Below are 23,965 nucleotides of genomic sequence, written 5' to 3' on the forward strand. Positions count from 1 at the left end.
TAGGCTACTCTATAAATCTTCTGATATTATAAAGTTTTCATTTCTCAGTCTGCTGCACATATTGGCAATGTCTTTCTATAACACCTGCTTTATTAAATCAAAGCCTCTTACATTTTCTGCCTACGTACTTGAGGTAAGGCTCTCAAAGTTCTAGGCGAGATTTTCAGAGAAATATTCTGTTCTTATTCATTTATTTATCTGATTAATAGCTTTAACAAATAGTTCTCTGGAATAGTAATCACTGCATTTCTTTGCAGAAGAAAGTACCTCATGAATTCCAAATTGTGTTATTATCTGCAGTAAGCAGCCATCAGTTTACACAAATAAAAAGAATCTGTCATTTGTGAAATAAAATCGTGTTCTTGGTTCTGTCAGGGATGAAGCCTAGAAATCCTGTTCTGGTGGCTTGGCTTGTTTGTAGTCTCTGGTTTGCTACTCTAAGGTCTGTGCAGATGCAACAAACAGAGCGGACAAGCATTTTTATTGATGAAAGGTTTTCAGAAATGCAGGCTGAAGGCTTTGCAGTATGGACATTTTCCATGGAAATGAAACACGCTAGCAGCAAAAATTTGCTCAAAAGAAAGGCTATGTCTTTTCTGTCATTTCAGTTTGTAAACAAAGTGCTGAGAGTAAGCTCCATCAGAAGAGATTCATGTCTGAAAGGGAGGCTTCTAATCAAAGTGGGGGAGACGAGCAAATTGCAATGAAAACCAGCCCAAGACTTGTATTTCCCAACAAGAGTATTAGGAGAGTTAAAACTTCTCTGTCTGTCTCAGACTGTGGGAATCTTGTTTGACTGGAGATCAGTCTCTGTTGTCATCATCCTCTCTTGCAGCTGATAAGTGTAGCAACATCCTTTTATTTTTGTCCTTTAGTTGGCAAGAAAGAAAATTACAGCTTCAGAAAACATTGGATAAAGGCTCAGTGAAAGCTGCTGATTTTTTGTGGTCAGCTCTAGGGAAACTTCTCTAACCACTGGTCATCGTGGGGATGTTCTCAGGTTGGAATAAAAATAAACTCTCAGCAGATGCCTGGAATACCCTATCTCAGAGTGCAGCAGTAATTGATAAAATCATCCTGGTCACTGGGGTACAGAAATATTTACTGCACTCATGCTATTGAACCAGAAAAACGATGATAAACTGATTAGCATCAGTAGATTTTTATTAGTATATTATTCAGCTCATTATTTGATATTTTTTAAGTTATCAAACTGAATTACTGTATTGAAGACTTTAGAATATTGGATGGGCTTGGGAATATGACATAATTCACATAATTATTAATAAAGTCCCAAGCTTTGTTTCTATTATAACAGATTATATTTCCTAATTTTATTATAATACCCATTTAAAGGTGACAGAACTGAATAACTTACCTGGATTATAGGAAATAGAGAAGAAAACAGCACATACACTTTCCTTCAGTAGAGAAATAATTTCACCACCCTTGCTTCTGTCTTATCAAAGAAAAATTCACATTTATGAAGTCAGAGAGTCATCTCAGTTTTGTTGGTGGTAGTGGAACAAATGGCAGTACTATTGTCAAGTGGAAGTCACAAAATATTGTGGCTTTGGTTTATATTCCCCTTCACTCTGCAATTTTTTTTTTTTACCCCTGGAGGATCAAAGAAGCCAAATCTGATTTCTGGAACTCTGAGGGTCATGAGAGCATCAATTACATACACATGTGTGTGTGCCTGCCTGCCTCAGAGTTCCTGTGGCACATGTAACACTCTTCTCAGTCAGTGCATTTTGCAGTGTCTTAAAAGTTATATGAATTTTGGTGGGATTGTCTGGATTGTGATCCAGCACACAGTTTCCTGTCATGGCTTTATACTGCATACATTTCTGATTAATTCCCTGAGAGGAAGGGAGTTCTTTTTTCCCTAAATTTGAATAGATAAGACCATGTCAGTGTTACAGAGGCACGTGATTCAGGTGTTCAGGTAAGACTGAAAGGCTCTGTACTGCATATTTTCTCCAGATTTACAGAATATTAGAATGGAAGTCTGAGAGCTTGCAAGTAATGTTTTTAATTAGGCTAGGTGTGAAAATAGGCTTAAATACCCATCTTTTAGAAATTTAGCAAAAAGTAGGGGAATTAGGAGAAACAGAGGGAAATGGAACTAGAAGGATGTTCAGCTGCTTTGGATGCTAGATGTGAATCAAAACGTGTAAATTCAGATGCTTTGCCAGTGTGATCTGTTCTCCCTTTATTGTTCCATTATCAACCAGAATCGCCAGGGTCTGCCATAGAAGTATACCATAAGCCAGGCACAGAAATTTATAATGGTATGATTGTATAATTCTAACAGTTGATAATAACCAAAGATTTAAACATATGATTTGGTAATATTCTCTTAGAGCTTTTTTTTAATGTTATCTTCAAGGAATATCCTCAGCCAAACCCCATGTTGAGCTGGAGGCAAGCTTGAAGTTGTATGGTAGCAATATAGAGAAGAACATTTTATACTGCAGCCATAAAGGAGGATCTGAGGAATCCATAGTTTGTGTGGATTACAGGAGAACACTCTGACAGCTCTCATTCAGCCCTATATGGGCATCATAGGGAAATTCAAATAAAGAACAAATGTGTCATTAAAAATCTGCCTCACAGCTGGACTGAAATGTCTTATTCCTCCTGTGGTTGTTCTGTGATGGCACAATGGGGCAAAATTATGATTATTTTGTAATCCAGTGGCTGTTACATAGTTATGCATGGTAGAAGAGCTAAAATCAGTGTCGTGGGCTCCAGAGGTAACACAGGACTGGAAGGTGTGACCTAAGCCATTTCCCTGCAGTCATGGACAACTTTGCAACAGGCGTTTGGTGTAGAGTGAAATGAACATGCTACGTGTCCTTACACATCAGTGGCCACCAAACACCCAATATCCTACTGCAAATTTAAGGTCTAGTAGTGAAAGACCTGAATTGGTATATGCCTTAGGAGGGATCAGGGGCATCAGTGCTTTCTTGCATACCTCCAGCATCAAGGAATTTACTAAGTGAAGTGCCAAGTTGAGCACAGGGAACAGCCCTTGCCCCAGGTGAAGATTTAAAGGAAGGTTTAAGGTCCTGTAAGGCCCTCCCTCTCAGAATTTCCCTGTGCAACTTGCACATTGCTCCAGCACATGAGTTTATGGCTACAGGGATGTCCAGTTTCCTCTTCCCAACATTCAGATCAGAGCTATATTCATCTCTGCCAACTTGTATACTAAAGTAGGAATGATTTGGCCCTGTTTTTTTTCCTTTCACTCCTTATGTTAAAAATGAAAAAAAGCATCTAAATCTGTTTTATTATCAACAAGAACAAGCTGGGCGAGCATTCAAAAGAGAATATTCACAGTAACCCACTGATATGCAATAAGGGAGGTGTTCATGTAACTCTACACCAGCAAAACTTAGCAGTATTATTGCTGTTATATTAATTTTCTGCTTTTAGAGATATCATCTTTGAAACTGGGTTTTATCCAAATTCACTAGGAATTTGGCTTAAATACCACTCTCATATAAAACAAGTTCTGATGCATCTGTTTATGCTCTGATTTGCCAGTTTCTTTTCAACTGTTTAAGGAGGTGCCTTTTATTGCACACTAAATCCAACTATTGGACTCTTGGGTCAGGGATTAATGTACAACTCCATTCTCCCTTTGTAGCATTTGCTGATCCCTCTTTCAGCATGTAATTTCTTTACTCTGTGTCTTTTGCTGTGAGGTTGTCTGTGATCACTGAAGTAGTGACTCCGCATAAATCCTTCTCTCCCCTGCTTGGCTCTGCCTGTGTTTTTGCTCAGGTTTCATCGATTTCATTGTGGAACCCACTTTTACTGTGCTGACTGACATGACTGAGAAGATTGTAACACCACTCATCGATGAAGCTTCCCGCTCCGGCCTGTCAGGGCTCAGGCGGTCCAGGTGAATAACTGCACGTGCTGCCATTATGGCCAGCTTCCCCGGTTTCCCATCTGCCATGGGGTCTCAAGCCCGATATCCACATTGCGGACATGGCAGCTCACCTTGTGACATGATTGTGTCGCAGGGAAACTCCTGCTGGTGGAGAGGGCAAAGAGGGAGACTGGCATAAACTTGAGCCCTGCCTCTAAAGGCAGTAAACACAAATGATTATAGCCATGTAGCCTGGTGAACTCTCTCATTCACTAATGCCAAAGACAAGGTAGAGTCATTGAGAAGCACCCGTTTCTACGTGTCTAGGAGTATAGACAGGATTGAAATACAAAAAAGAGGAATGGGAAGTATAAGCACACTTGGGTTATGCAAATGTGTAAAGTACCACTAGAACCAAGTAGAACAGTTTGGATGTAAGGAGTCTTGGCTCATTCAACCTGCTCTGCTGTCAGGAAGGCCTAATGCCATGGTGCAGAGACCAGGGTGCAAGTTTGCTCCCTCAATGCCAAATGCTTTCACTGTTAAGCTAAAGTCACATTCCCTTCTGCCTGTGCTCCTGCAGGTGCCATGACTCTTGAATTTCTGGATACCTTCACCAGAAATGGGCAGAGCAAGAAGGCAGTGTCTTTCCATCCTCCTCCTGCCGACTCCCTCCCCTGTTTTCTATAGTTTCACGGACAGGGCACTGTCTTGGGATTTAAGAGCCATGTAGTCAATGGTCCTTCATTAGAGCAAGGGCCTCGAAGTCAGGATTCCCTCTCCGAGGTGACTTTTTCACCCTTGGGCTGGTATGCAAAGGGTGACCACTGCTCTCTTTCTGTGTCAGTTACTTTGCTGTCTTTATTAAAATGTGCTCAATGAAGTGTCCATCTCTAAAAGAAAACTGCAGGATCTGTAACTCATTTGAGTGCTTGATTTCAGGCTTAACTGAGGTCCCCAAGCTCTGGACAAGCTCAGAAGCAGTCCTGTGCCTAATGGCTCCCATTGGTGAATTTTAGGAGGCTCCTTATTTGACATACTAGCTTTCTGAAAATGTCTGATCCTCCAGTTAATATTTAGGGAGTGAAGATGTGCAGCAAATGTAGTCTGGGCAACTCTGAGTGATTCTTTTTCTTGGGGACTGAGGACACCTAAAAATAAGCAGGGAAAGGCTGCCTTTTGTTTCTAATACTGGCTCAGCTTATGCTGTTTGTTTTAACATGGATTGCCCTGGTGCAGGAGGGGAGAAGGATGAGGGATTCCAGCTTAGCTATGTATTTTTGCTGAATGACTCTGTTAACTTACCTAGATTTATAGTTGCTATTGCTTCTTATCTGTATTTGGGCGTATGGTATACTGGTTCCTGGTATGTTGTGTGATCTTGTTTCCCAGTCTGAACAGCCTTAGTCCCTCAGAAGTTAAAAAAACAAATACCAAGAGCACTGGGTCAGAAGGAAGTGCCTCACTCAACTGCTCCATACTCACTGTGGACTTCAAATGTTTTAAAGCCACCTGGACTGAGGTGGTACAGCAGAACCGGGAGAAATGGAAAGCGAAAGCCACCAAAGGTAACAGCGAGACTTCTTAATGAGAGAATAAAAAATCTTTTGACCTTTTCTTCTTCAAGCTCTTCTTCAATGAAATTCTTCTCCAAGTAAGCACTTTTAGTTTGAAAGAATCTGCTTTTCAAGATCAACAATCTATAATGAATTCAGAAAGACAGGAATATTATAACTCATCTGTGCCTTATTCTCTTCTATGTGGTGTAAGTGTATATGATGAAAGGGATGTGGATAATAGGTGGAAAAAAAAGGAAATTGTAAGGGAGGTCCCCTAAAGTCATGAGTCAGACTTAGGGTGGGTGCAAAAATAGCTGGAAAAGTGTATTTAGAGCGCAGTTATCAGTAGAAAGAGGTATGAATGATAGTTCAGAGGAGAAGGACAGCATACCCTGGATTCACTGCTGGGTTTGATTTGCAGTGATAGTTTGGATGATGAATTACAAAGTATGCTGCATTTGCTCGTGATGTCATGAATTTGAGAGGAACTGCAAATACTTCAGAAGAATGTAGGAACTATGTTGGTTGCAAGTTGACCGTGGTGAATATCGTGATACTATTGCAAAAAACCCAAACCAACCAAACAAACAACATAGGACTTCAAGGTGTAAGCAGAAGTATTTCTCTTAAGACACCTGGCATTCTTTCCTACTTTTCAGTATTAGTAAGGCTCTTGCATGAGCCCTATTTTGGATACTGTGGTTCAGGAAAGATATGGACCAGTTGCAGACTGTACAGAGAAAAGTCAAGCAAATTATAAGGCATCTCAAAAATTAGTAACTTGTTTATCCTGAAGAAGAGACAACTGAGGAGATAGAAAGCAGTTTTCAGAAGTCTGCTGCTGCTGCAAAATAAGGGAACTTTTTTTTTTTTTTTTAAAGTAACTCTGGCTGTTAAAACAAGAAATAATTGACAGATGATTATAGTGTGACAATAAGTTAGATGACTGCAAATCACTGTTATTGGAGATCTTTGGGAATAAATGAGAGAAACATCTGTTGAGAACAACTTAGATATAATTGCCCTGCCTTCAAGTTTGCCTCAGTTGCCTTGAGATCTCCTCAAACCCTAGAGTGATTTAGATGGGCTTTGGAACCAAATAAGAAGGAATGTATCTTAGATTTTTTTTTCTTTGTGAAACTGTTTTTGATACAATGTCTCCTCTGAGCTGAATGCTTGTTACTCAGTTCCTTATTTAATGGAGTTGTATTTTATATAAATGGAAGAAGCTCGATTTTAATACATTATGTGGCCTTGGCTTCAGGACTGATGCAAGATTTGGCTTAGCTCTTCTATTTTGCAGAGCAGATTGTTCCTCTCCAATTGAAAGGCCTGTGTGTAGGTGCAGAAGGGCAAACATTAATCAAATTAAATTTTCCTTGGGATTAAAATTTGCCGTTCAGGAAAAGCCTTTCTATTTATTCCAGGAAAATAAAAATAAAAACAAAAACACAACACAAAATTTGTTTATTTGCCAGGTTTTTTGGATGCTTTTTAGTTTTTTAATTGGTATTTACTAATTCATGTATTCTTTTTGGAATGAACAAATCAAAGCTAACCAAACAAGCAAAGTGTTTAACTTGGTCAGCATCTCACAGTATGTAAGTATTGAGTGAATGAAGCTGATATAGTTAACTATTTTTAGGGGTTTCAATACATGTACCATACATACTTGCTTATATACTAGGGATCTACTAGATAAAAATCCTATATACAAGAGAGTCCTATGGGGAAATAAATAATGCATATCTTACATTTCACTTAAAGCAAATATATAGAGTAGACCGTAATAGATTCTAGATATTTAACTTTTAAATGTGTTTTTTTAACCATTTGCAGTGACTGCTTTGCATAAAGATTTTTTTCTAAATGTGCACATGTAAATGTCAAGTTATGATTAAAGTAGATGTGTGCACATTACTTAAACAATGCTGCTACTGGTAGTATGTACTGATAAAATATTTCATACCCATTCTTTACAGGGTATCCCTGCAATAAGTGTTTAGTTATTAATACTTTAGCTGGAGAGGAAAGTGTTTTATTTTTAACTACCTCATTAAAAAAATCCTTCTGGCAGCTCTTGAGGGTCTAAGGAAGAATTAATTTATGACTCCAAAGCAGAGAACTCACCAGTCTGCATTATTAGACATGAGGAATGCCTTGAGTAGATCATTTTATCTTTACCTTTCTGGCAACCTTTAGCTCAGAATAGCTTATTTACTCTCTCTTTTTTTTTTTTTTTTTTTGCCAGACTTTACCACCAATAGCTCTGATCAGGGCCCCAATTTGTGTGTCAAAGGGTGGGAGATTTGGAGAAGAGTTCAAGCTTCTGATCATCTGAACTCACTGGCTTTCAAATAATTTCTGTGTTTCTGGCTACCTTTACTGTGCTGACATGCATATTCTTTAATCCTGAAAGATTTATGCAAACAAAAGACTCAGAATACATTTATATGGGCTAGGGACTAAAGAGCTGTTCTTGGACCCTGGTGCCCAGGAGTCAAAACCCTCTGGTCTGCTGCTGTCTTGTTCCTGACTTGCAGCAATCTCTGTGCCTCCCTCCATCTGTCTGGCCTCACTTGGCCATATGCAGCAGGGCCTGCCACTCAGTAGGGGTTTAAACTGCCGACCCCGTCAAACCGGTGTCTTTGCAATGCAGCAAGATGCTCCTATGATAAAAGTAAGAATTATTGTTAAAGGACAGATAAAGCAGCTAACAGTTGTTCAACAACAAATAGCAACTGGGGATCAGAGGGGAAGGAAAACCCTCTACTATTATTGTTGTTGTTGTTATTATTTAATTTATGTTGTTAGTATTATTATTCAAGAGATTGTAGAATACCGTCTTCCCTTTGGTAAGGGCATTGTCCCTAGGAGCATCAGTGTGTTGTTTTTATCCTGAGTGTAGAATTTATGGCAAATGTCTTGGACTGTGTGGGCTAAGTAAGTGAGTTTATTACTGAGCTGTTTTTGCTTAAAGGATCGTCATTAAATAGCTACAAATTAAAAGCCAGAATAAACATACACCCTGATGTGCAAAGCACTGTGTAGAGTAAAGTATTTTCTGACACTAATTTTGACAACAGGCACTCATCCGATAGTACTGTAAGAAACCCCAGTCTCCGGAGCTGAATCTCTCTCCTGTGGTTCAGGTGCAAAACGTAGCAATTTTTTTTCAGATCCCTAAATGAGAGGAAGCCTTCTATATACCATAAGTCTTCAGGCAAAATATCAACTTGCATAGCTGAGCTGTCTGTGGAGGCTACCATAGATTTCAGGAATGATTGATAAAGTGAGGGAGGCTCATATCTAATTTAATTATATTTTCATGTGAGCCATAATTTATTCATTTAAAAATTAATTAACTTTAGTTAGCTGCTGGCAAGGAAATACAGATTGGTATAAAGATGGCTTTCCCCTTTTCTCTTTTGTATATCATTGGTAGATTTTTCTCAAAACTGGTTCCAATTCACTCATTAGAAGTATTTGAGAAGATATTCAGAAATTCTTTTGTAATTTTTATTCCCTGGCCAAGACCCTGGTCGTGTAAGGCACAAAAAATCTTTGCTGTAGGTGTCAAGAATGCTTTAGCTGGACTGAAGTAGACTTCAGTCAGTATTTTATAGGGTCTGCTCACCTACTTCAACAGTCTCTCAGACACCAGGAGATGCATATATTTGTGATTCCTGTCCCAGACTCCAAATTGAGAGTATGCTGAGCTACTTGGCTGCATTTGCAGTATAACTCCTTATTCATCATGGGAAAGGGAGAGAAATCTATAGTGGTTCTGCCTGGAGCCTGTGCACCCTGGCCGGGTTTATCAGCTTGAGTGTGGCGCTGTGGGACCGTGGCTCTGTGCTACTTCCCGACGCGACCCAGGAACCTGCACAGAGCCACTGCCGCTGAGTCCACCCGGGGCTGTGCTGCCCCACCTGGGCTAGAAACGTAGCGGTCTCAACACCTGGGGCCAAAGTAATCTGCAGCCTATGTTATAATTAAGTGTTTTCTGTTGCATCAGGACACAGGGTTTGGATAGGAACAAGAGCAGTATTTTAAATTGGGGAAATTGGCTTTTCTGTGAATTTATTTTTCTCTGAATGACAGTATTTTGAGATGCTGCTGCTGTTTAACATTCACTTCTCACTTTATACTTTTGCATATTTGTATGTGACTGTAGGATACTTTGGGATGAAAGGGCAGGTACTGGTAGCAATATATTAGTCTGCAGGACCGAGTTACAAAGAAAGGATAACAGTAAGTGCAAAGGAAAAGATTGGAAAACTAGCATTGGAAGATACCTGGAATCAGGGAGACAAAGTGGATTTTCAAAGAACCAAGAGTTTTTAAATGCTTTAAGTTACAGGGTACCGTATGAGATAAGCTAAATTTGGTGTGACAGGTTCTTGAATGTCAGAAATGAAACTAACTTCCCCACTCCTAAAGCCTTACATAGCTATTATCTCTTTTTAATTTGCCTGTTAAAATTTTTGAGGAACACCATTTGCAAAGGTGGACTTTACATGGTAAAAATGGACATGCACGTAATATACAGTTATGTCAACATGAAATGTTTTTTTAGAAACCTTTCTGAAATGTTCTTCTGTGCTCTTTTTCCCTTGCCAAGTCAATTTCTACATGTATCTAAGCAAAAGTTGCTTGCATGTAAAAGGCTGAAGTGGTTTTAGATGCATGTCTTGTATCATTCATGTCAAATTTACTGATAATCGTGATTTCTTTTCTCATTTTGCTTCTCTCTTTGCTGAGGATGCAGAAGAAAAAGTTAAGAAAGAAGCAGAGGAAAATGCTCACCAGGGAACAGAGGAAAAGAAAACAGAAGAAAAAGATGAGAAGAAGCCAGCAGAAGATGCAGCAGCAGCAAAGACAGAAAATAGCAAAGAACCAAGTGCTGGGGAAAACAAAAGCACAGATTCCAGTAAGAATCATGTAAATGGGACTCGGCAAGTTGGGGTGAACAAACATGAAGTCTCTCAAGGGAAAAATGCATCTAGAACAGATAAGGGAGTGGACTCTCATCAAGCAATGGGAGAAAAGAAACAGCACGTGCAGAATGGTAAGTTCTGTTCTTCTACTGAAAGGGGAATCCATCCCTAAAATCAGTATCTCACCTCAGCGATGGGGCTGCCTGGACAAAAGGTGTCCTGGACCCAGAGCCTTCTCCTGGAAGTCGGTATAGCCACCTCCATATGGGAATTGGAAACTGTAAATTAAGTCTCCAGCAGTGTTCACTTTTGAAGGAAAGGACAGAATGGTTTTTCTCATGGAAATGAAGCAGTCAGGTATGATCCACACTTAAAAGCTGAAATAAATTGCTGTTCCCCTTGGTCTCTTTTTTATTAGGGGAAACATGAGCCTTTTTTGGAGAATTTTTGGCAGAAATTTCATTCCAGCATTTTAACTTGCTCTAGAACCGAGTTAAAATAAAAGTCACATTTTGCACATGAAAAAGGTGGAAAAATATTGGAAAATTACATATCACATTAAAAAAAATTCTTAGATGTGTGAGAACAGATCAGTTGTCTCTTGGCAACTCTTGTTCTTATCCTTCCCTTCCCACCTCCAGCTCTCTTGAGTCATTACCAAAAAATGGCAGTATAGCCACCTGTGACTTCTCGCAAACTTGGCAATTCTCAGCCAGTCCCAAACCACAAAAAAGCTCAGACTCACAGGCATCCTTTTATGAAAAGTCTGAGTGAACATACAGGCCTGTAGTATGTCCTGAGAGTATTACAAAATTCAGGCCAAGGTCAGTAAAGTAATTGTAGCTGACAGCAAGTCACTGGGAACATCCAGCCTTGAAAGTACAGGCTCAGGTTTTCGGTTTAGACAGCAGCAGAAGCAGGAATTTTGTTTAAAACATTCCTAATATATTTTCCATGTATTTCACTTGGCTGCAGGGCTTTCCCGCAGCTAGATATTGCTTTGCCATTAGTATTTTAGATTGGAAAGACTATGAGGAGCCATGCTATCATTTTCTGTCACATATGGGATTTTTCTTCAGACAGTGTTACGTAGGTGAATGGGAACAAGCCCCCAAGAAGACAAAAAGGTTGGGGACATGTGAAATCCCAGTCAGATTGCACCAGATTTTGCTTCCCAAATCCTCTGTTTTACGTGCTTCTAACAATACAGGGGTTAAGTGTGTTCTAGTGCTTTTTGACAGTTCCTTTTTTTTTGCAATGTCTCTCTGCTGCAGGTGTCAAAAATGCTTTGAAAGGAACTATAATGATTTCTGAAAATTAGTGTCTTCCTCAGGAAAAGAAATCCTGCTCTTTAATTTATTGGAAAAGGCCTTTATGAGGTACAATCACTGCAGGGTCTTTGGAGACTGATGAAATGTAACATTCATATCTCTGAGTTCACTGCAGCTTCCTTTACGCCTATATGTTAATATCTCATCATAAAGTATTTGCCTTATTATCTCTCTGCCTTTGTAATCCCTTTCAAAAAGATTGTTATGATCATCGTTCTGCTCTGCTGCTGGTGGTATGGCATGGTAGATATTACAATATTCAAAAGTGTCCTATTCTTAATAAGTTATAGTCAATGAAAGTTCAGAAATTGTTTCATAAGAGGAGTTTGAAATTTCTCTCAGTCACTGCCCACATGCCTTCTCAGAGGGATCAAGCTATGAAATAACATACTTGTGGGTGTTCATCATCTCTGCCTGCACACACTTAGCAAAATTCTTTATACAGTGGTCAAATAAAGTATTATTAGCTTATCATTATTATCAGCTGTATGATGATGGAAGGAATGTGAGAAGACTTTTGTGCTTTGCTAGATACCTTTTCATTTCATTTCTTGAAGACGATGTCCTCTTATGGGCTGCCTTCCTCAGTCAGACATCTCAGTCTTGCTTGGAGCTGCTCATACCTCTCTGGCCATATGGGACTTTCTGAAGGAGGCAGAGTCAGTAGCAATGTGATCAGATGAGAAGGTAGCTGGCTGTCCTGTGTCCTCATGCTTTCATTTTTCTCTCACCCACACAGTGAGCTTAATATGAAAAATATGAAAGTTTTGGCTTTAAATGACAACTGGACAGGACATGTTTTTCCATCTCGTTAAATATTTTGAGACTTCAAAGCCATTCGTCTTTTACACTATGGTGAAACTTAATTAGGAGAGACAGAAAGATCAATCCTCTGACATCCAAGAATAACAAGTATCCCAGTGGTTAGGGCACAATGTGGAAGAGAGACACCTTGTTTCACTCCAAGTTCTTTTTTGAGCTGTTCCAAAAGTCCATTCATCCATCGGCCGTGGCTATCTGGAAGGCAAATCAGATCCTGTATAATGCATTGATACCTATAATCCTGATCCAAAGGCCACGAAGTAGCTGTAGTAATAAAAATGGTAATATAGCTGGAATAGGCATCACTTTGGTATAGCCATGTAATGCACCTCTCATTTAGAAAATTCTAAAGTTATGTTCATTATAGCTCTTTCACATTGAAGGGTGGGTCCCAAATTCAGAGCTGTTGCTTCAGGAGTGAAAAGAGGGCTGCCTGCTCCCATCTGTGTGGGCTCTCGTTGCTGCTCTGGTCATCTAAGGGGAGGAGACCTTCCCAGCTGCTGCAGCTGAATGAGCCCCATACTACTAGATCTCTCCCTTAAAGTTATTTTTTATTTAACATTAAATTTGGCAAGAAGTCATTCAATGAGGTGATGGTCTGGGAAGGTCTGCTGTGCTCCACGTATGACTAATACCTGGCAATAGCAGACAGAAGTTGAGAATGACTCTGGTGAACCTTCCTGTGTTCATAAAATACACCCCAGCTCCGGTTGCCATTTTCATTCTGCATCAGGTATTGCTCTGCCTTGCTCTCCTGGTTTGTTATGGAGACTCTAAAACTGGTACTCAATACTAGGATGCTTGACTATTCTCCGGGACCATCATGAAGGGACTAACGAAAATGAGTCTGTGGATAAAGAAGGCTGGTAAAAGAAAGTGAGACAAAATTATATAGGATTGTTTGGGATATCTGTGGTTCTCTATTAGAAAGAGCTATGATGAAATCTTGGAGGGTCTTTCTCAGTCATCTGAAAGCATAGATGTTTCAGAGATTCATTTTGAAACAAAGGTTGTGCTCCAGGTTTTTTATTTCCTGCACACGGCCAGAGGGAGTATGAGTTTGCATGTACACTTAAAGAGGTATTAACAATTAGAATACATTTTAAACCAGATTGCAAACCTTGATTTTGTGTAGAAGTTGGATAAACTTTTTCTGGTGTTTTATTCTTTGTATAAATGTATAAATCCCAGTTCTCTGTGAATTCATATATTTTCTCCTAAGGAACACATCTTTCTGATGTTCTAATTTGATTGGGTTACAGACATTAATAAACTGTTCTCTGCATTAAAATGCTTATAGTATTTCTTACTGCTTTTCTCTAGGTGAATTAAAGGAAAACAATAAGTCAGACAAAAAAGATCAGTCTAGTGTGGGAAATGAATCAAAGAAGACAGATGGTAAGGACTTAATATTTTATTACATTTTTTCACACATTTCTATATGCAATCTACTGTTTTCTAGACAGCCATAGTTTGTTCTAAAAGGAAAAAAAACTGTAGTAACCAGAAACAAACTTAACAAAAGTAGTCATCAGATTTGACGAAAGCCATTGGGGCAGTCTTGGGGAAGACCCTCTCTTTCACATAATGCCTAGCAACACTTAGTTGTTCTGTTGGTAAGCCATCTTCCTTACCCATCAATTTTTGTGCAGTGCCTGCAAGAAAAATCCTGGGTTATTAAAGTTGCTGAATAGAAAATGCAGATACCTTGTGAGGTTCTATCTATCTGACTTCCTTTGGGCCAAATTCTGCTCTCAGTTAGGACAGATTGCATGGGGGATGCACAAAACAAAGCTAAGACAAGCCCTGTACAAGGTTCCCTTGCTTTTTATGGTTGCATGTTATACTATGCCAATATAAGCGCAAAGCTTTCTTGGATTAGTTGGGTAAGTGGGAATTTGCCAAGTGCTGTGGAACCACGGGTGCGGGAAGCAAGCATGAGCAAGCACGTTAGTGTAGAGGCCATGTTAAGGACAGTATAGATAAAGGACGTGTCTGAAATAATCCCAAGTCGGAGAACAGTTCCTTGGGCATCTGGGAATAATTTCAAAGAGCCCTGAGCCTCTTGTAAAGGTCCACAGATGTTTTAGTAGCCTCAACAAAGTGGGAAAACAGCTATAAGGTCTATGACATGTTTACTCTTGCTCTTCCTCAGCTGTGCATCATGGGGCTCCGAGACGGTAACTGACCCCACATTGCTCCAGAAATGATTGCCTAAATGTGGGATAGCAATATAAATGGAAACATATGTGAGAGCTAACATTTTCTTTGTGTGTGTGCGCCTAAGTTAAATCCACTGAAACATAGCTATTCCTAAACATAAATAATACAGTACTTGGTTTTGATGGTCAGGAAAGACAACCTCTTTGTAAGTACTGCAGCTTAGAATGATACTTTGTTTTCTAGTTTATTGTTTCCTTTTAAAAAGTTACTTAATATTCCTATTGCTCTAGCAACCTGAAAAATAAGAAGAAAATGTGATGCCCTGACAAAGAACGTTGAACAGTTAATCCAGAAGCATGTATTAATTTTGGACACATAAGTATGTACTTTTTTAAACAGCCCTGTTAGCAAGGATTGTTTAGGAAGATTATTTTGTTAGGTCATATTGTTTACACAGTTGAGAAGTTTCTGTCAGGAAAATAGTCTTGAACAAGTACCATTCACGACTCTTTCTGCAGTTATGCTATTAATTAAGCACAAATATTCAGAGAGCAATGTGAATCTCCAGATGTTCATGAATGTGTGCACTGGTGTATATAGCTGTAATGGCCCCTAAAGGATTAATGGGCAGAACGGCTACTTTCCCAGCTGCAGTGAGTGGTGGCTTAGCAGCAGTCCTGGCAGGACAAGGTGGACACAGGGAGACTGAGGCTCTTCTAGGAGGGCTGAGGAGCAGGAGCCCTGCCAAGGGAATAGTCCCAGAAACCCCTAAATTTGAGGACAAGGTTACATTTGAAAGCCTGGATTCCCTCAGGAAAGGCAAGGGGGCAGCAATTTAGTCCAGCTGGAGGACTGAGAGAGAAGTGTTTCATGATGACTTGAACCATGAGGGAGTAAATTTGTTTCTTTATGACTAGCTAGTCTTTGTGTGCTGTTAGTTGTTTAATGCCCACTTGCTCTCCTGCAAGAAAATGTTCTGCTCATCCCCTTAGGGAAAAGACCAGTACCATGGGACAGGTTGATTATAGGGAATAAGCAACTGTAAGCACTTGAGGACAATTTGTAGGCTGAATGTTTTTCATTCAGGCACTGTAGAGAGGGATTATAGCTAATGATCTCATTGACAGAAATCAGGAGAAAAATTGTGAATGATGTGCCACGGAAAGGAAAGATCTACATTTGGCACTTTTGTTTTGACAAATTCTGTGCAACCTGTTCTATCCATTACTCACGCTAGAATAAATCTCCTTACCAGCCATGTGAGGGAGGCAGAGAAGGGAATATTAGCCATGGATAATACATGGCTGTTTGCAGAGTAGCAAAATATTTACTTGAACATATGCTTTATCACATGCCGGTACACGATCTTTCATGTGCTGAAAGAAGGAGAAAGGCAGAGAGTTAGAAAGATGAAGATTATAGCTATACTGCACTCACCAGTTAGCTAGTGTGTCAAACTCAGCCTGGGCCTTTGCAGCATCAGCCCTGGTACTTGGGTTTTACAGCATCTGCTTAGCCTGCAGCTGGGGTGTATTCACATTAAACAGGTGCACATTTATGTAGATTTACCGGGTCCTATGAGAGCTATAGCTTTTTCTCCGCCACCCACTAGCACTAGCTAGAGCCCTGCACCCTCCTGTGTCATATATTGCAGTTTAGGTCAGACTGTGCCCACATCTACTACCCTTCCCCTGCTGCACAGGCATCCTTCACGTGGAGAGGAAAGCCGCAGAGTATACGATGCTGCTGAGTATATGGTACTTGCACACATCGCACTCTTGCACAGGGAATAATCCTGTTGAGGTAGCTCCTCAGAGTGAGCTCAGGGTATGTAGAGTTACGCACATGCATAGATAAATCTTTGTAGGATCCAAGTCCAAGGTGCTTTTTGAGCATGTACAAAAGAAGGCTGTTGTAGCATCTTGTTATTGGAATATATACATGCAAAAGATCTCTAATGCATTCCTGCTCCTACTACATGGGGAACCAAGTAGCTAGGGTCACATGGGATAACCGTCCCCTGTGGACACAGAGACATTGAACAAGTCTGCACTCTAGTCACAGGTGTGACATGTAGCTTCTGTGTCTGAGTTACTTTTAAGCTACCTACAAGTAGGCGAGCAGACATGCCTCCCAGGAGCAGAGCACAGGCTGTCTGAGCCACCAGGAAATTACATACACATCGAGCCAGAGCTTTGTACAACTAAGTCTATCCATACTAAAGCCAGCTACTTTAAAGCTGGTCTGAGGATGTCTACATAAGCTGTAGTCATGCCTTAGATTTCAGTATTAACTGCTTCAAAAATCCTACACAAGCCCCCTAAATATAGGCTAGTTTTCTTCTCATTTTAATCTAATCTTCAGATAGCTCCTTTGAGTAGATCTTGGACAAATACGTGAACGCTTTCATCTGTAGGACAGACATTCTTGTTATTCAGTAATGTACGTATCTTCAATTCCAACAAAAGAGATATGGGGCTGCCATTACCCATATAAAGACACAGTCCTATCAGAGACAACATCAGCACAAGCAGTTCATCAAATGTTTCCTGTGGGATAGAACCTTGTTAAACCGTTTTGGAAAACCTGATTTTCCCATGTGAAATAGTTGCTTTTCAGCACTTTGAATGGAAAATTGTAAGTAGTTGTCACATGGAAGTAATCTTTTTCTGTGTTCACAAACTTTCTTTTTGCAGTTTTTTTCTACTCACATGACAAAGCTTTCAATAAATGAGGAAATTATTTCCCCTCCTTCCACCTTCACATGTTATCTCTACCTCCTTCTCGTTTTTTCCTACTGAGAAAAGATTCTGTGCTGTTAATAGAAAGTTTTCAGTGCAACACTTCATTCCAGGGGCCAAAGTGCAGTTTATTCTGTTATTCTTTTTCAACTAGGAATTACAGAAAATCAGAAGGATGTTTTTATGTTAGTCCTGGGGACCTATTATTCTAGCAGTAAACAAGCAAGTTCACAGGTTATAGCACAGAAATATAGTGGATATATGTACTTTTCGCTTGACTACTAGTACCTACAAAGAAATCAGTGTGCTTTGGGTATGTGTGATGAGCAATGCTCCCACCTCGTGGTCATATTGTAACCATGCATTTTGACAGGTGATCTTTCAAGAATATGTTCCTCTACCCAGAGCAACAGAAAATAATATAATATGTAGTCTTAAATAGACAGCATCCATATGAGTGTGCATAACAGGCTTACTAGGTATTGAGGCCTTTATCTTTCTGTATTTTTATTTTCTTGAGCTTTACTGTTGCTTAACAGTAGTTAAAAGCCTTTACTATAGCTTCCATACACTGACCATGCCTTTGGTCTTAATTTTTCTTGGCAATCATTCCTTGATCAGCATGTGCACAATTCCCTGATTAGAAAGCTACAGTGCAGGGGCTTCATTTCTTTCTCCTCTAGCTGTCCCCAAAAATTCAAGTATTTGTGGTGACAGATTAGCTGGCACAGAGTATTGTTATCTGAGAATGCCTTTGGTGAAGGAACATTTTTTTGCAGGGATTTGTAATGGTGGTGTGATGGAGCCATGATGATGCTTCCACATTTATCCCAGAAATACTTGAATTAACAAGGTTCTTCCTTAGCTTCATTTAGGGGGAATGTAGCTTTTCACAAAGCCTTTCAGCAATTTAAGAACTGTTGGTCTTTGCAGCCTGCTGTGGGCATGGTTTTCAGTAGTGCATTGTATATATCAATCTAGCCAAGACCAGTAAGTAGCAACAAACACTAAGTAGCCTGCTTCTTGTGACAAAACTCTGCTTCTGTTATTTGCATAATGCCCTTGTTATTTTAAATAAGGTCATTCAAGCACATAAATGAACATTTGTCTATATATCCTTGAGTATGGTAAGAAGGGTAAATTTCAGGTCACATAAATAATGTGCCATCTCTATTTCCATTCCAAAAGACAGGCTGATTTCTCCTTGATTTTCAGAAGCAAAAAGCCTGTTTTGCTTTAGGTTCATAAGGCAAACATACTGGATATCTCCTTTCTGCTGGATACTACTCTTGATGGTATGTGTCAGAATCCAGCAGTGGTGGCAAATTGGAATTGCAGTAGTCTAAGAATATTTCTAAAGACAATTTCCTTCCATTTCTTTTTTCTTTTATAGTCTGTTATTTTAATTACATTAGAGGTTATTGCCCTAAGATAGAAATCAGAATGCATTGTATTGACACCTTCTAAAAAGCTTCCTTGAAAGCATGAGGACATTTTACTGTCCAGAAACCATATTTCACCATAACTTACTTCTGCTGAACAACTGTTCCATAATAGTGCAACATAGAATAACTTGGGGGGTAAAAACCTGCTGTACTTTTTAAAATCCTTTGTGTGCTTTTTAACAAAAACATGACAGTGTCTTATTTAGCAAGTGGCACCTAAGGCAAGCTGGAATTTGCATAGAGAGATGTACTTTGAGAAGGTCTTATGTAGTTTTAGTATCAAATAGAGGATAAACATTATGTGATGTGATTTTTGAAACTAAACACAAAATTTATTGTTAGCATCCTGATCTCAGGAGTATTATGGCACCATGGTGCATATGTTTTATGAGAATATGGGGACTATATAGAAGGGTGCCTTGTATAAATATGCATATGATTTTGCAACTTTTCCATTCTGTGTGTGTTTGTGTGTGTGTAAATCTCATGAAAAGCACCTGATTTTCCTTTGGGACTCTCATATTTCTCTTTTTTAGCCTGCTTTCCTGGATCCTCTAGTTCAGGCCATGCCAGGAAGTTAGAATGTCCTTAAGATGTTTGATTGCTTTTAACTTCTATTTCACTTGAAGTCACACAGTGTGGATATGTGACAAATTTAATAATTGGGAGTAGCATTTTTCTTGATTTCATATTTGAGTGAATATTTGGAATATTCATTCCAGTTGCATGGTGTAAAAAAAAGTCAATGTAGGTGGGTTCTTTAAGTAGTTAACTTTACACAGGGCATTTTCAGGTTATCTTTTGTCATTTGGATGTAGTTCTGCTCAGAGATAGCACGTGGCTGCATTGCTCAGGGATAATGTTCACCTCCTAGAGCCACTGCAGGAATGTATAACACTCCCCTTGGGAATTCCTCCTTGATTTTATATCATCAGCCAGTTTATTGTGCCTGTCAGGGAACTGAGCCTGACCTTGCACTCATTATAGACCATTCTTATGGGCTTAGCCCTTCTTATCCCATTTAGGACAATTTGCATATCTAACAGTGTACAAAAGATCTCTGCTTCAGTAAGAGGAGGGTCCCTTCTTGCTCACTCCCTCCATGAACTTATGTTCAATCCAGTGGCAGTCAAGCCTCCTTTTTCCCTGTACAACACTTAGCCCTGAAAGAGAAACAAGATCATTTCTGAATGCAATGACTGAAGGGACAGAAGAATTTGAAATGACTCCTGAGGAGAGTTTGGTGGCCTTTAGCCTCTCCTTGTCCCTTCCGTATGGAACAATTAGTTTCCAATTTGGGCATCCCAGTCATAATTATTTTACCAGATAGGGACTCTGACAAAGTAGCTTAAATAGAAGTATGAAGAAAGAAAAAAACCCCAACACAGTCAAGTATATGGGAATCCAAATGTAAAGTATGTACTGTCCAAATTGCCAGCTGGGTGCTTTGTGGGTACCTTCATGCCCTTTGCTTTGCCTGCTGGACCTGCAGGCTGGTGTCTCCCTGGGGGCAGAGGCAAAGAGACATCAGTGTCCTTGGGCTGCTCAGCCTGGGGTTCTGCCCCATGCAGTCAACGGAAGCTGGACAAAGAGCTAAGTTTTTGGAAAGAGAGTCATTTTACAAGTTAGTTTTCTATAACTCATACTTTAATACTAATATTTAGTATTTATTACATTAATCAGTCCATCATTAGACAATTCATTCTGTCTGCTGCTTCTAAACTGCTGCTTAGCTATTCCTAATGTTATAACCTGGGACTTGGAGGCTATAAGTAAAAATGGAAGAAGAAAATCTGCAGCTTGTATTAGTTGACAAGTGCAGTTTGGGAATTTGAGTCCAGTTCAACATAAGTGATTGTCAAAAACAGAAAAGACTGAGAAAAATCTAAATGAAAAGTTTTGCTCTGAAATTATGTTTCTGTTTTACATTTTCGCCAGCTTTAAGTAAATGGTAAAAAAGAAAAGTTTTATTTGGGTCAGATGAGAAGCACAGCCTGATCTTTCATTCCCTCTCCACCCCCTACCACCGCTCACAAAAAAGAACCACCTCTCAACAGTTGTGGGTTTTTGCCATGAGAGAATGAAAGCAATTACTTGTGTCTGACCCAGAGCTGAGCATTATTCTAATTTTTCACTTTAGTCACTCAATCAAAGATGCAATTATTTGCCCAGTGCTAATTACAAAATTCCGACTCATGTCTTTTGCTGAAAACTTTGCTGGCCTTGCTTATCCTTTTGGCTATGGTGGTTTATGCCTCTTGTGTCTTGGAAAGTACTGAGGTTTTTGTTTCCATCCATGACAGAGCAGCTCTTTATGAAAACCATGATCCAGCTTCTACCATGACGATGGTCAGACCTTTTTATTATGTTTGATTATCAAATATAGAATATGCTTTTCTTGTGTAGGTTGCTCTGCATAGTGAATGTATCTTTTCTTTCCTATATACTTTACTCAAGAAACTCAAACATTTTTGATGTAACTAAACTTTTGCCAGTTCATCCATTTTATTTTCTCTGCTGTTAGGAATGTCCATAATGTGCTGGTAATCATAGAATATATAACAGAATGAAGCTAATCTCTTCCTTCCATCACTGAAGTGATTTCAGGTCACGTGTAATACAAGCTGTCAAACAAACACAAAGCTCAAGAGCAGTGTGAACAGGACTAGAAATTGTTTGAAGTCATGAATGATTTAGGGATAATTATGTGCCAAAGCTTGAAAATCAGAATACCTTCTATGCTAATACCGTTTTTCCCCCTAGCGAAATGAATGTTAAGCACTTGGGTCATCTGCTAAATTAGAATGATGGTATTTAAATTCAGTTACAAAACAAGCATGCAGAATTTTTTCCCAACAGTATTTCTTCTTGTTTTCCCTTGCTTTAAACAGGACCCAGGCACCTTGAGTAATGTTCTATTTCCTTTGGAGAAAATAATCTCTCTAAAATTTCTCATCCATTAAAAAGACAGATAATGAAGATGAATTAACTTATAACATGCATTTCTTCTTCGTTTCATTGATCTTCTGAACTTTGTTCCTTAGGCCTCATTCGTCTCTGATGCAACAGAAGCAAGAGAATAGCACAAATATGCACAATTTATTTCTTCACAGTCTTAATTCTCTTTAAAAAGGCTTTCCAAGTGGCTTTAATATGAGAAAAAATCATCCAGTGGTGAGAACTGAGCACTGAAATTTTGGACTTCTTCACTCTTTTCTGAGCCCTAAATTTTTAACTCAACAGCTTTAGCAGCACTTTTCAAAGGGGAACACCTACAACTGAGCACATTTTGGCATGCAGGGGAGATAAGAAGTACCCAGACTTTTTGGAATAAGCTTATAAAATTAAGGGGTCACTCCTGCAAGGTGCTGAGTGAGTCAACAAAGGAATTAAACATGTGGCAGTATCCCATGGAAATCATTTAGCACTCAGTCCTGCTAACTGCAAATATCTCCACCATGTGTAGTATTGGGGATGACCACCTTTTGGATTATAGGTTATCTGAGACCAGTTTACTCAGACTGTTATTCCCTCACTCTGCACTGCCTCAGTAGTAATCGTGGTGCAACATCAAGTGCAGTACAGCAATTTGTCGTTTCTGTTGTCATTTCAGCCAGTACCTGGATGCGGGAAGCAGGAATAGCCTTATCCTAGTAAGCCAAGGCTTAACTGTTGTGATTAAGGTTTATCATATTTGAAGTGTCAGAGAAACACGAGTAAGAAATGGGGTTTTATTCCAAATTTTAACCAGTCCAAATATTTCTAAACTTCCTTGAAAGCTGGGAATTCTAAAAAAAAAAAAAAAGTGTTTCAGGAAAAATCCTCATAGGAATGTGACATTTCATGTCAATTTTGAAATGTTTGGGAAACTTATCAGTTTTGTTTACAAATCTGAACATTTATTTTAACTCTTTTTTATTTATACAGTATTTTAAAAACTACTTTGTGAGAATTTGTTTTCTTTTAATGAGTGAGGGCAGAGGCTAATTTCAAACACCATCTCACCTTTCCTAAGAGCACTAAGATAGCCACACTAGGCCAAACCAGAAGGCACTTTAGCTCTCCCATCACCTACTTGATGACATTTTATATTCAAGATCATAACGAAAAAAGAACAAAAACAGAGCAAGACCTTCCCCACACCTTCCCAGCTGCCAGAGATCTAAGCAGAGGTCCAGTCTTTGAATTAAATATCTCCCAATGGATTTTTCTTCCACTAACTTGTCTAATTATCTTTTGAACCCTGGTACACTTTTGGTATGCACATCCTGAGGCAATGCAATTCAAAATTTACTTTTGCATTATGTGAAAATAACATCTTCTTATTTGTTTCAAATTTACTACCTGATAATTTCATTTGATACCCCCTTCATGTATTGTGAGAAACAGTGAATAATTGTTTCCTGTTCACCTTCTCAGTGCTGCTCTTAATTTCATTTACCTTTTATCAGGTTCTCTGTGCAGCTCTCCCTTTCAGGCTAAAGAGTCCTAGTGTGTTTAAATTTCGTCTATTTGATTTTCTGTTAAGTGAAAGCCTTCTGACATGTGCTGCTTATGTATGTTAGAATGTAACACTGCAATAGTTTGTGTCACACACTACTGATACTGGCATGGCATGAGAGCATCTGATTTTGATAGAAATGAGAAAACCCAAAAGATACAATTTTTTTCTCTAAATTTTCCAAAATAAAATATCCAAAGCACAATAATGTTCATTTTCACGTAGTTGTATGTTGGATTTTTTTGTTGATATCTTTATGAGTTCACAACCACTTTCACTGTTACCGAAAAGACATCACCATGGGGGTTTGGATAAGGGATGCACTGGATGAATATGGTTCACTGAGGCTCTCTCCTTTTGCTTAGCAGGGAAAAAAATATATATATTTTTTAAGATTCTGTATTTTTTTCTGTGCATTTAAAACAGACACTCAAAAATAGCTTGGGGAAATGGTATCTCAGGGCAAAGCTATTTAGTAGTGTGGTGGAGTTCTGCCACCCTATAGTAATACTCATATAGCATGCTAAGAAGATCAGATTTGTACATGCTAAGCACTACTTTTTCACAAGTGAGCTGC

The 23,965-nt window shown here is 39.1% G+C and overlaps 1 protein-coding gene across 1 annotated transcript in view; it reads left to right on the forward strand.

Annotated features, from left to right (window-relative positions):
• PDE1C (phosphodiesterase 1C) overlaps positions 1–23,965 on the forward strand; it is a 308,630-nt gene that overhangs the window by 262,216 nt on the left and 22,449 nt on the right. The window contains exons 16-19 of the mRNA XM_067291281.1: positions 3,796–3,916; positions 5,279–5,454; positions 10,217–10,516; positions 13,862–13,936. Of these exons, the coding sequence (XP_067147382.1) occupies positions 3,796–3,916; positions 5,279–5,454; positions 10,217–10,516; positions 13,862–13,936 (672 nt within the window). The remainder of the gene's footprint in view (positions 1–3,795; positions 3,917–5,278; positions 5,455–10,216; positions 10,517–13,861; positions 13,937–23,965) is intronic.

Source organism: Apteryx mantelli, chromosome 2, assembly GCF_036417845.1.
Source record: "Apteryx mantelli isolate bAptMan1 chromosome 2, bAptMan1.hap1, whole genome shotgun sequence".
Taxonomy (NCBI): Eukaryota; Metazoa; Chordata; class Aves; order Apterygiformes; family Apterygidae; genus Apteryx; species Apteryx mantelli.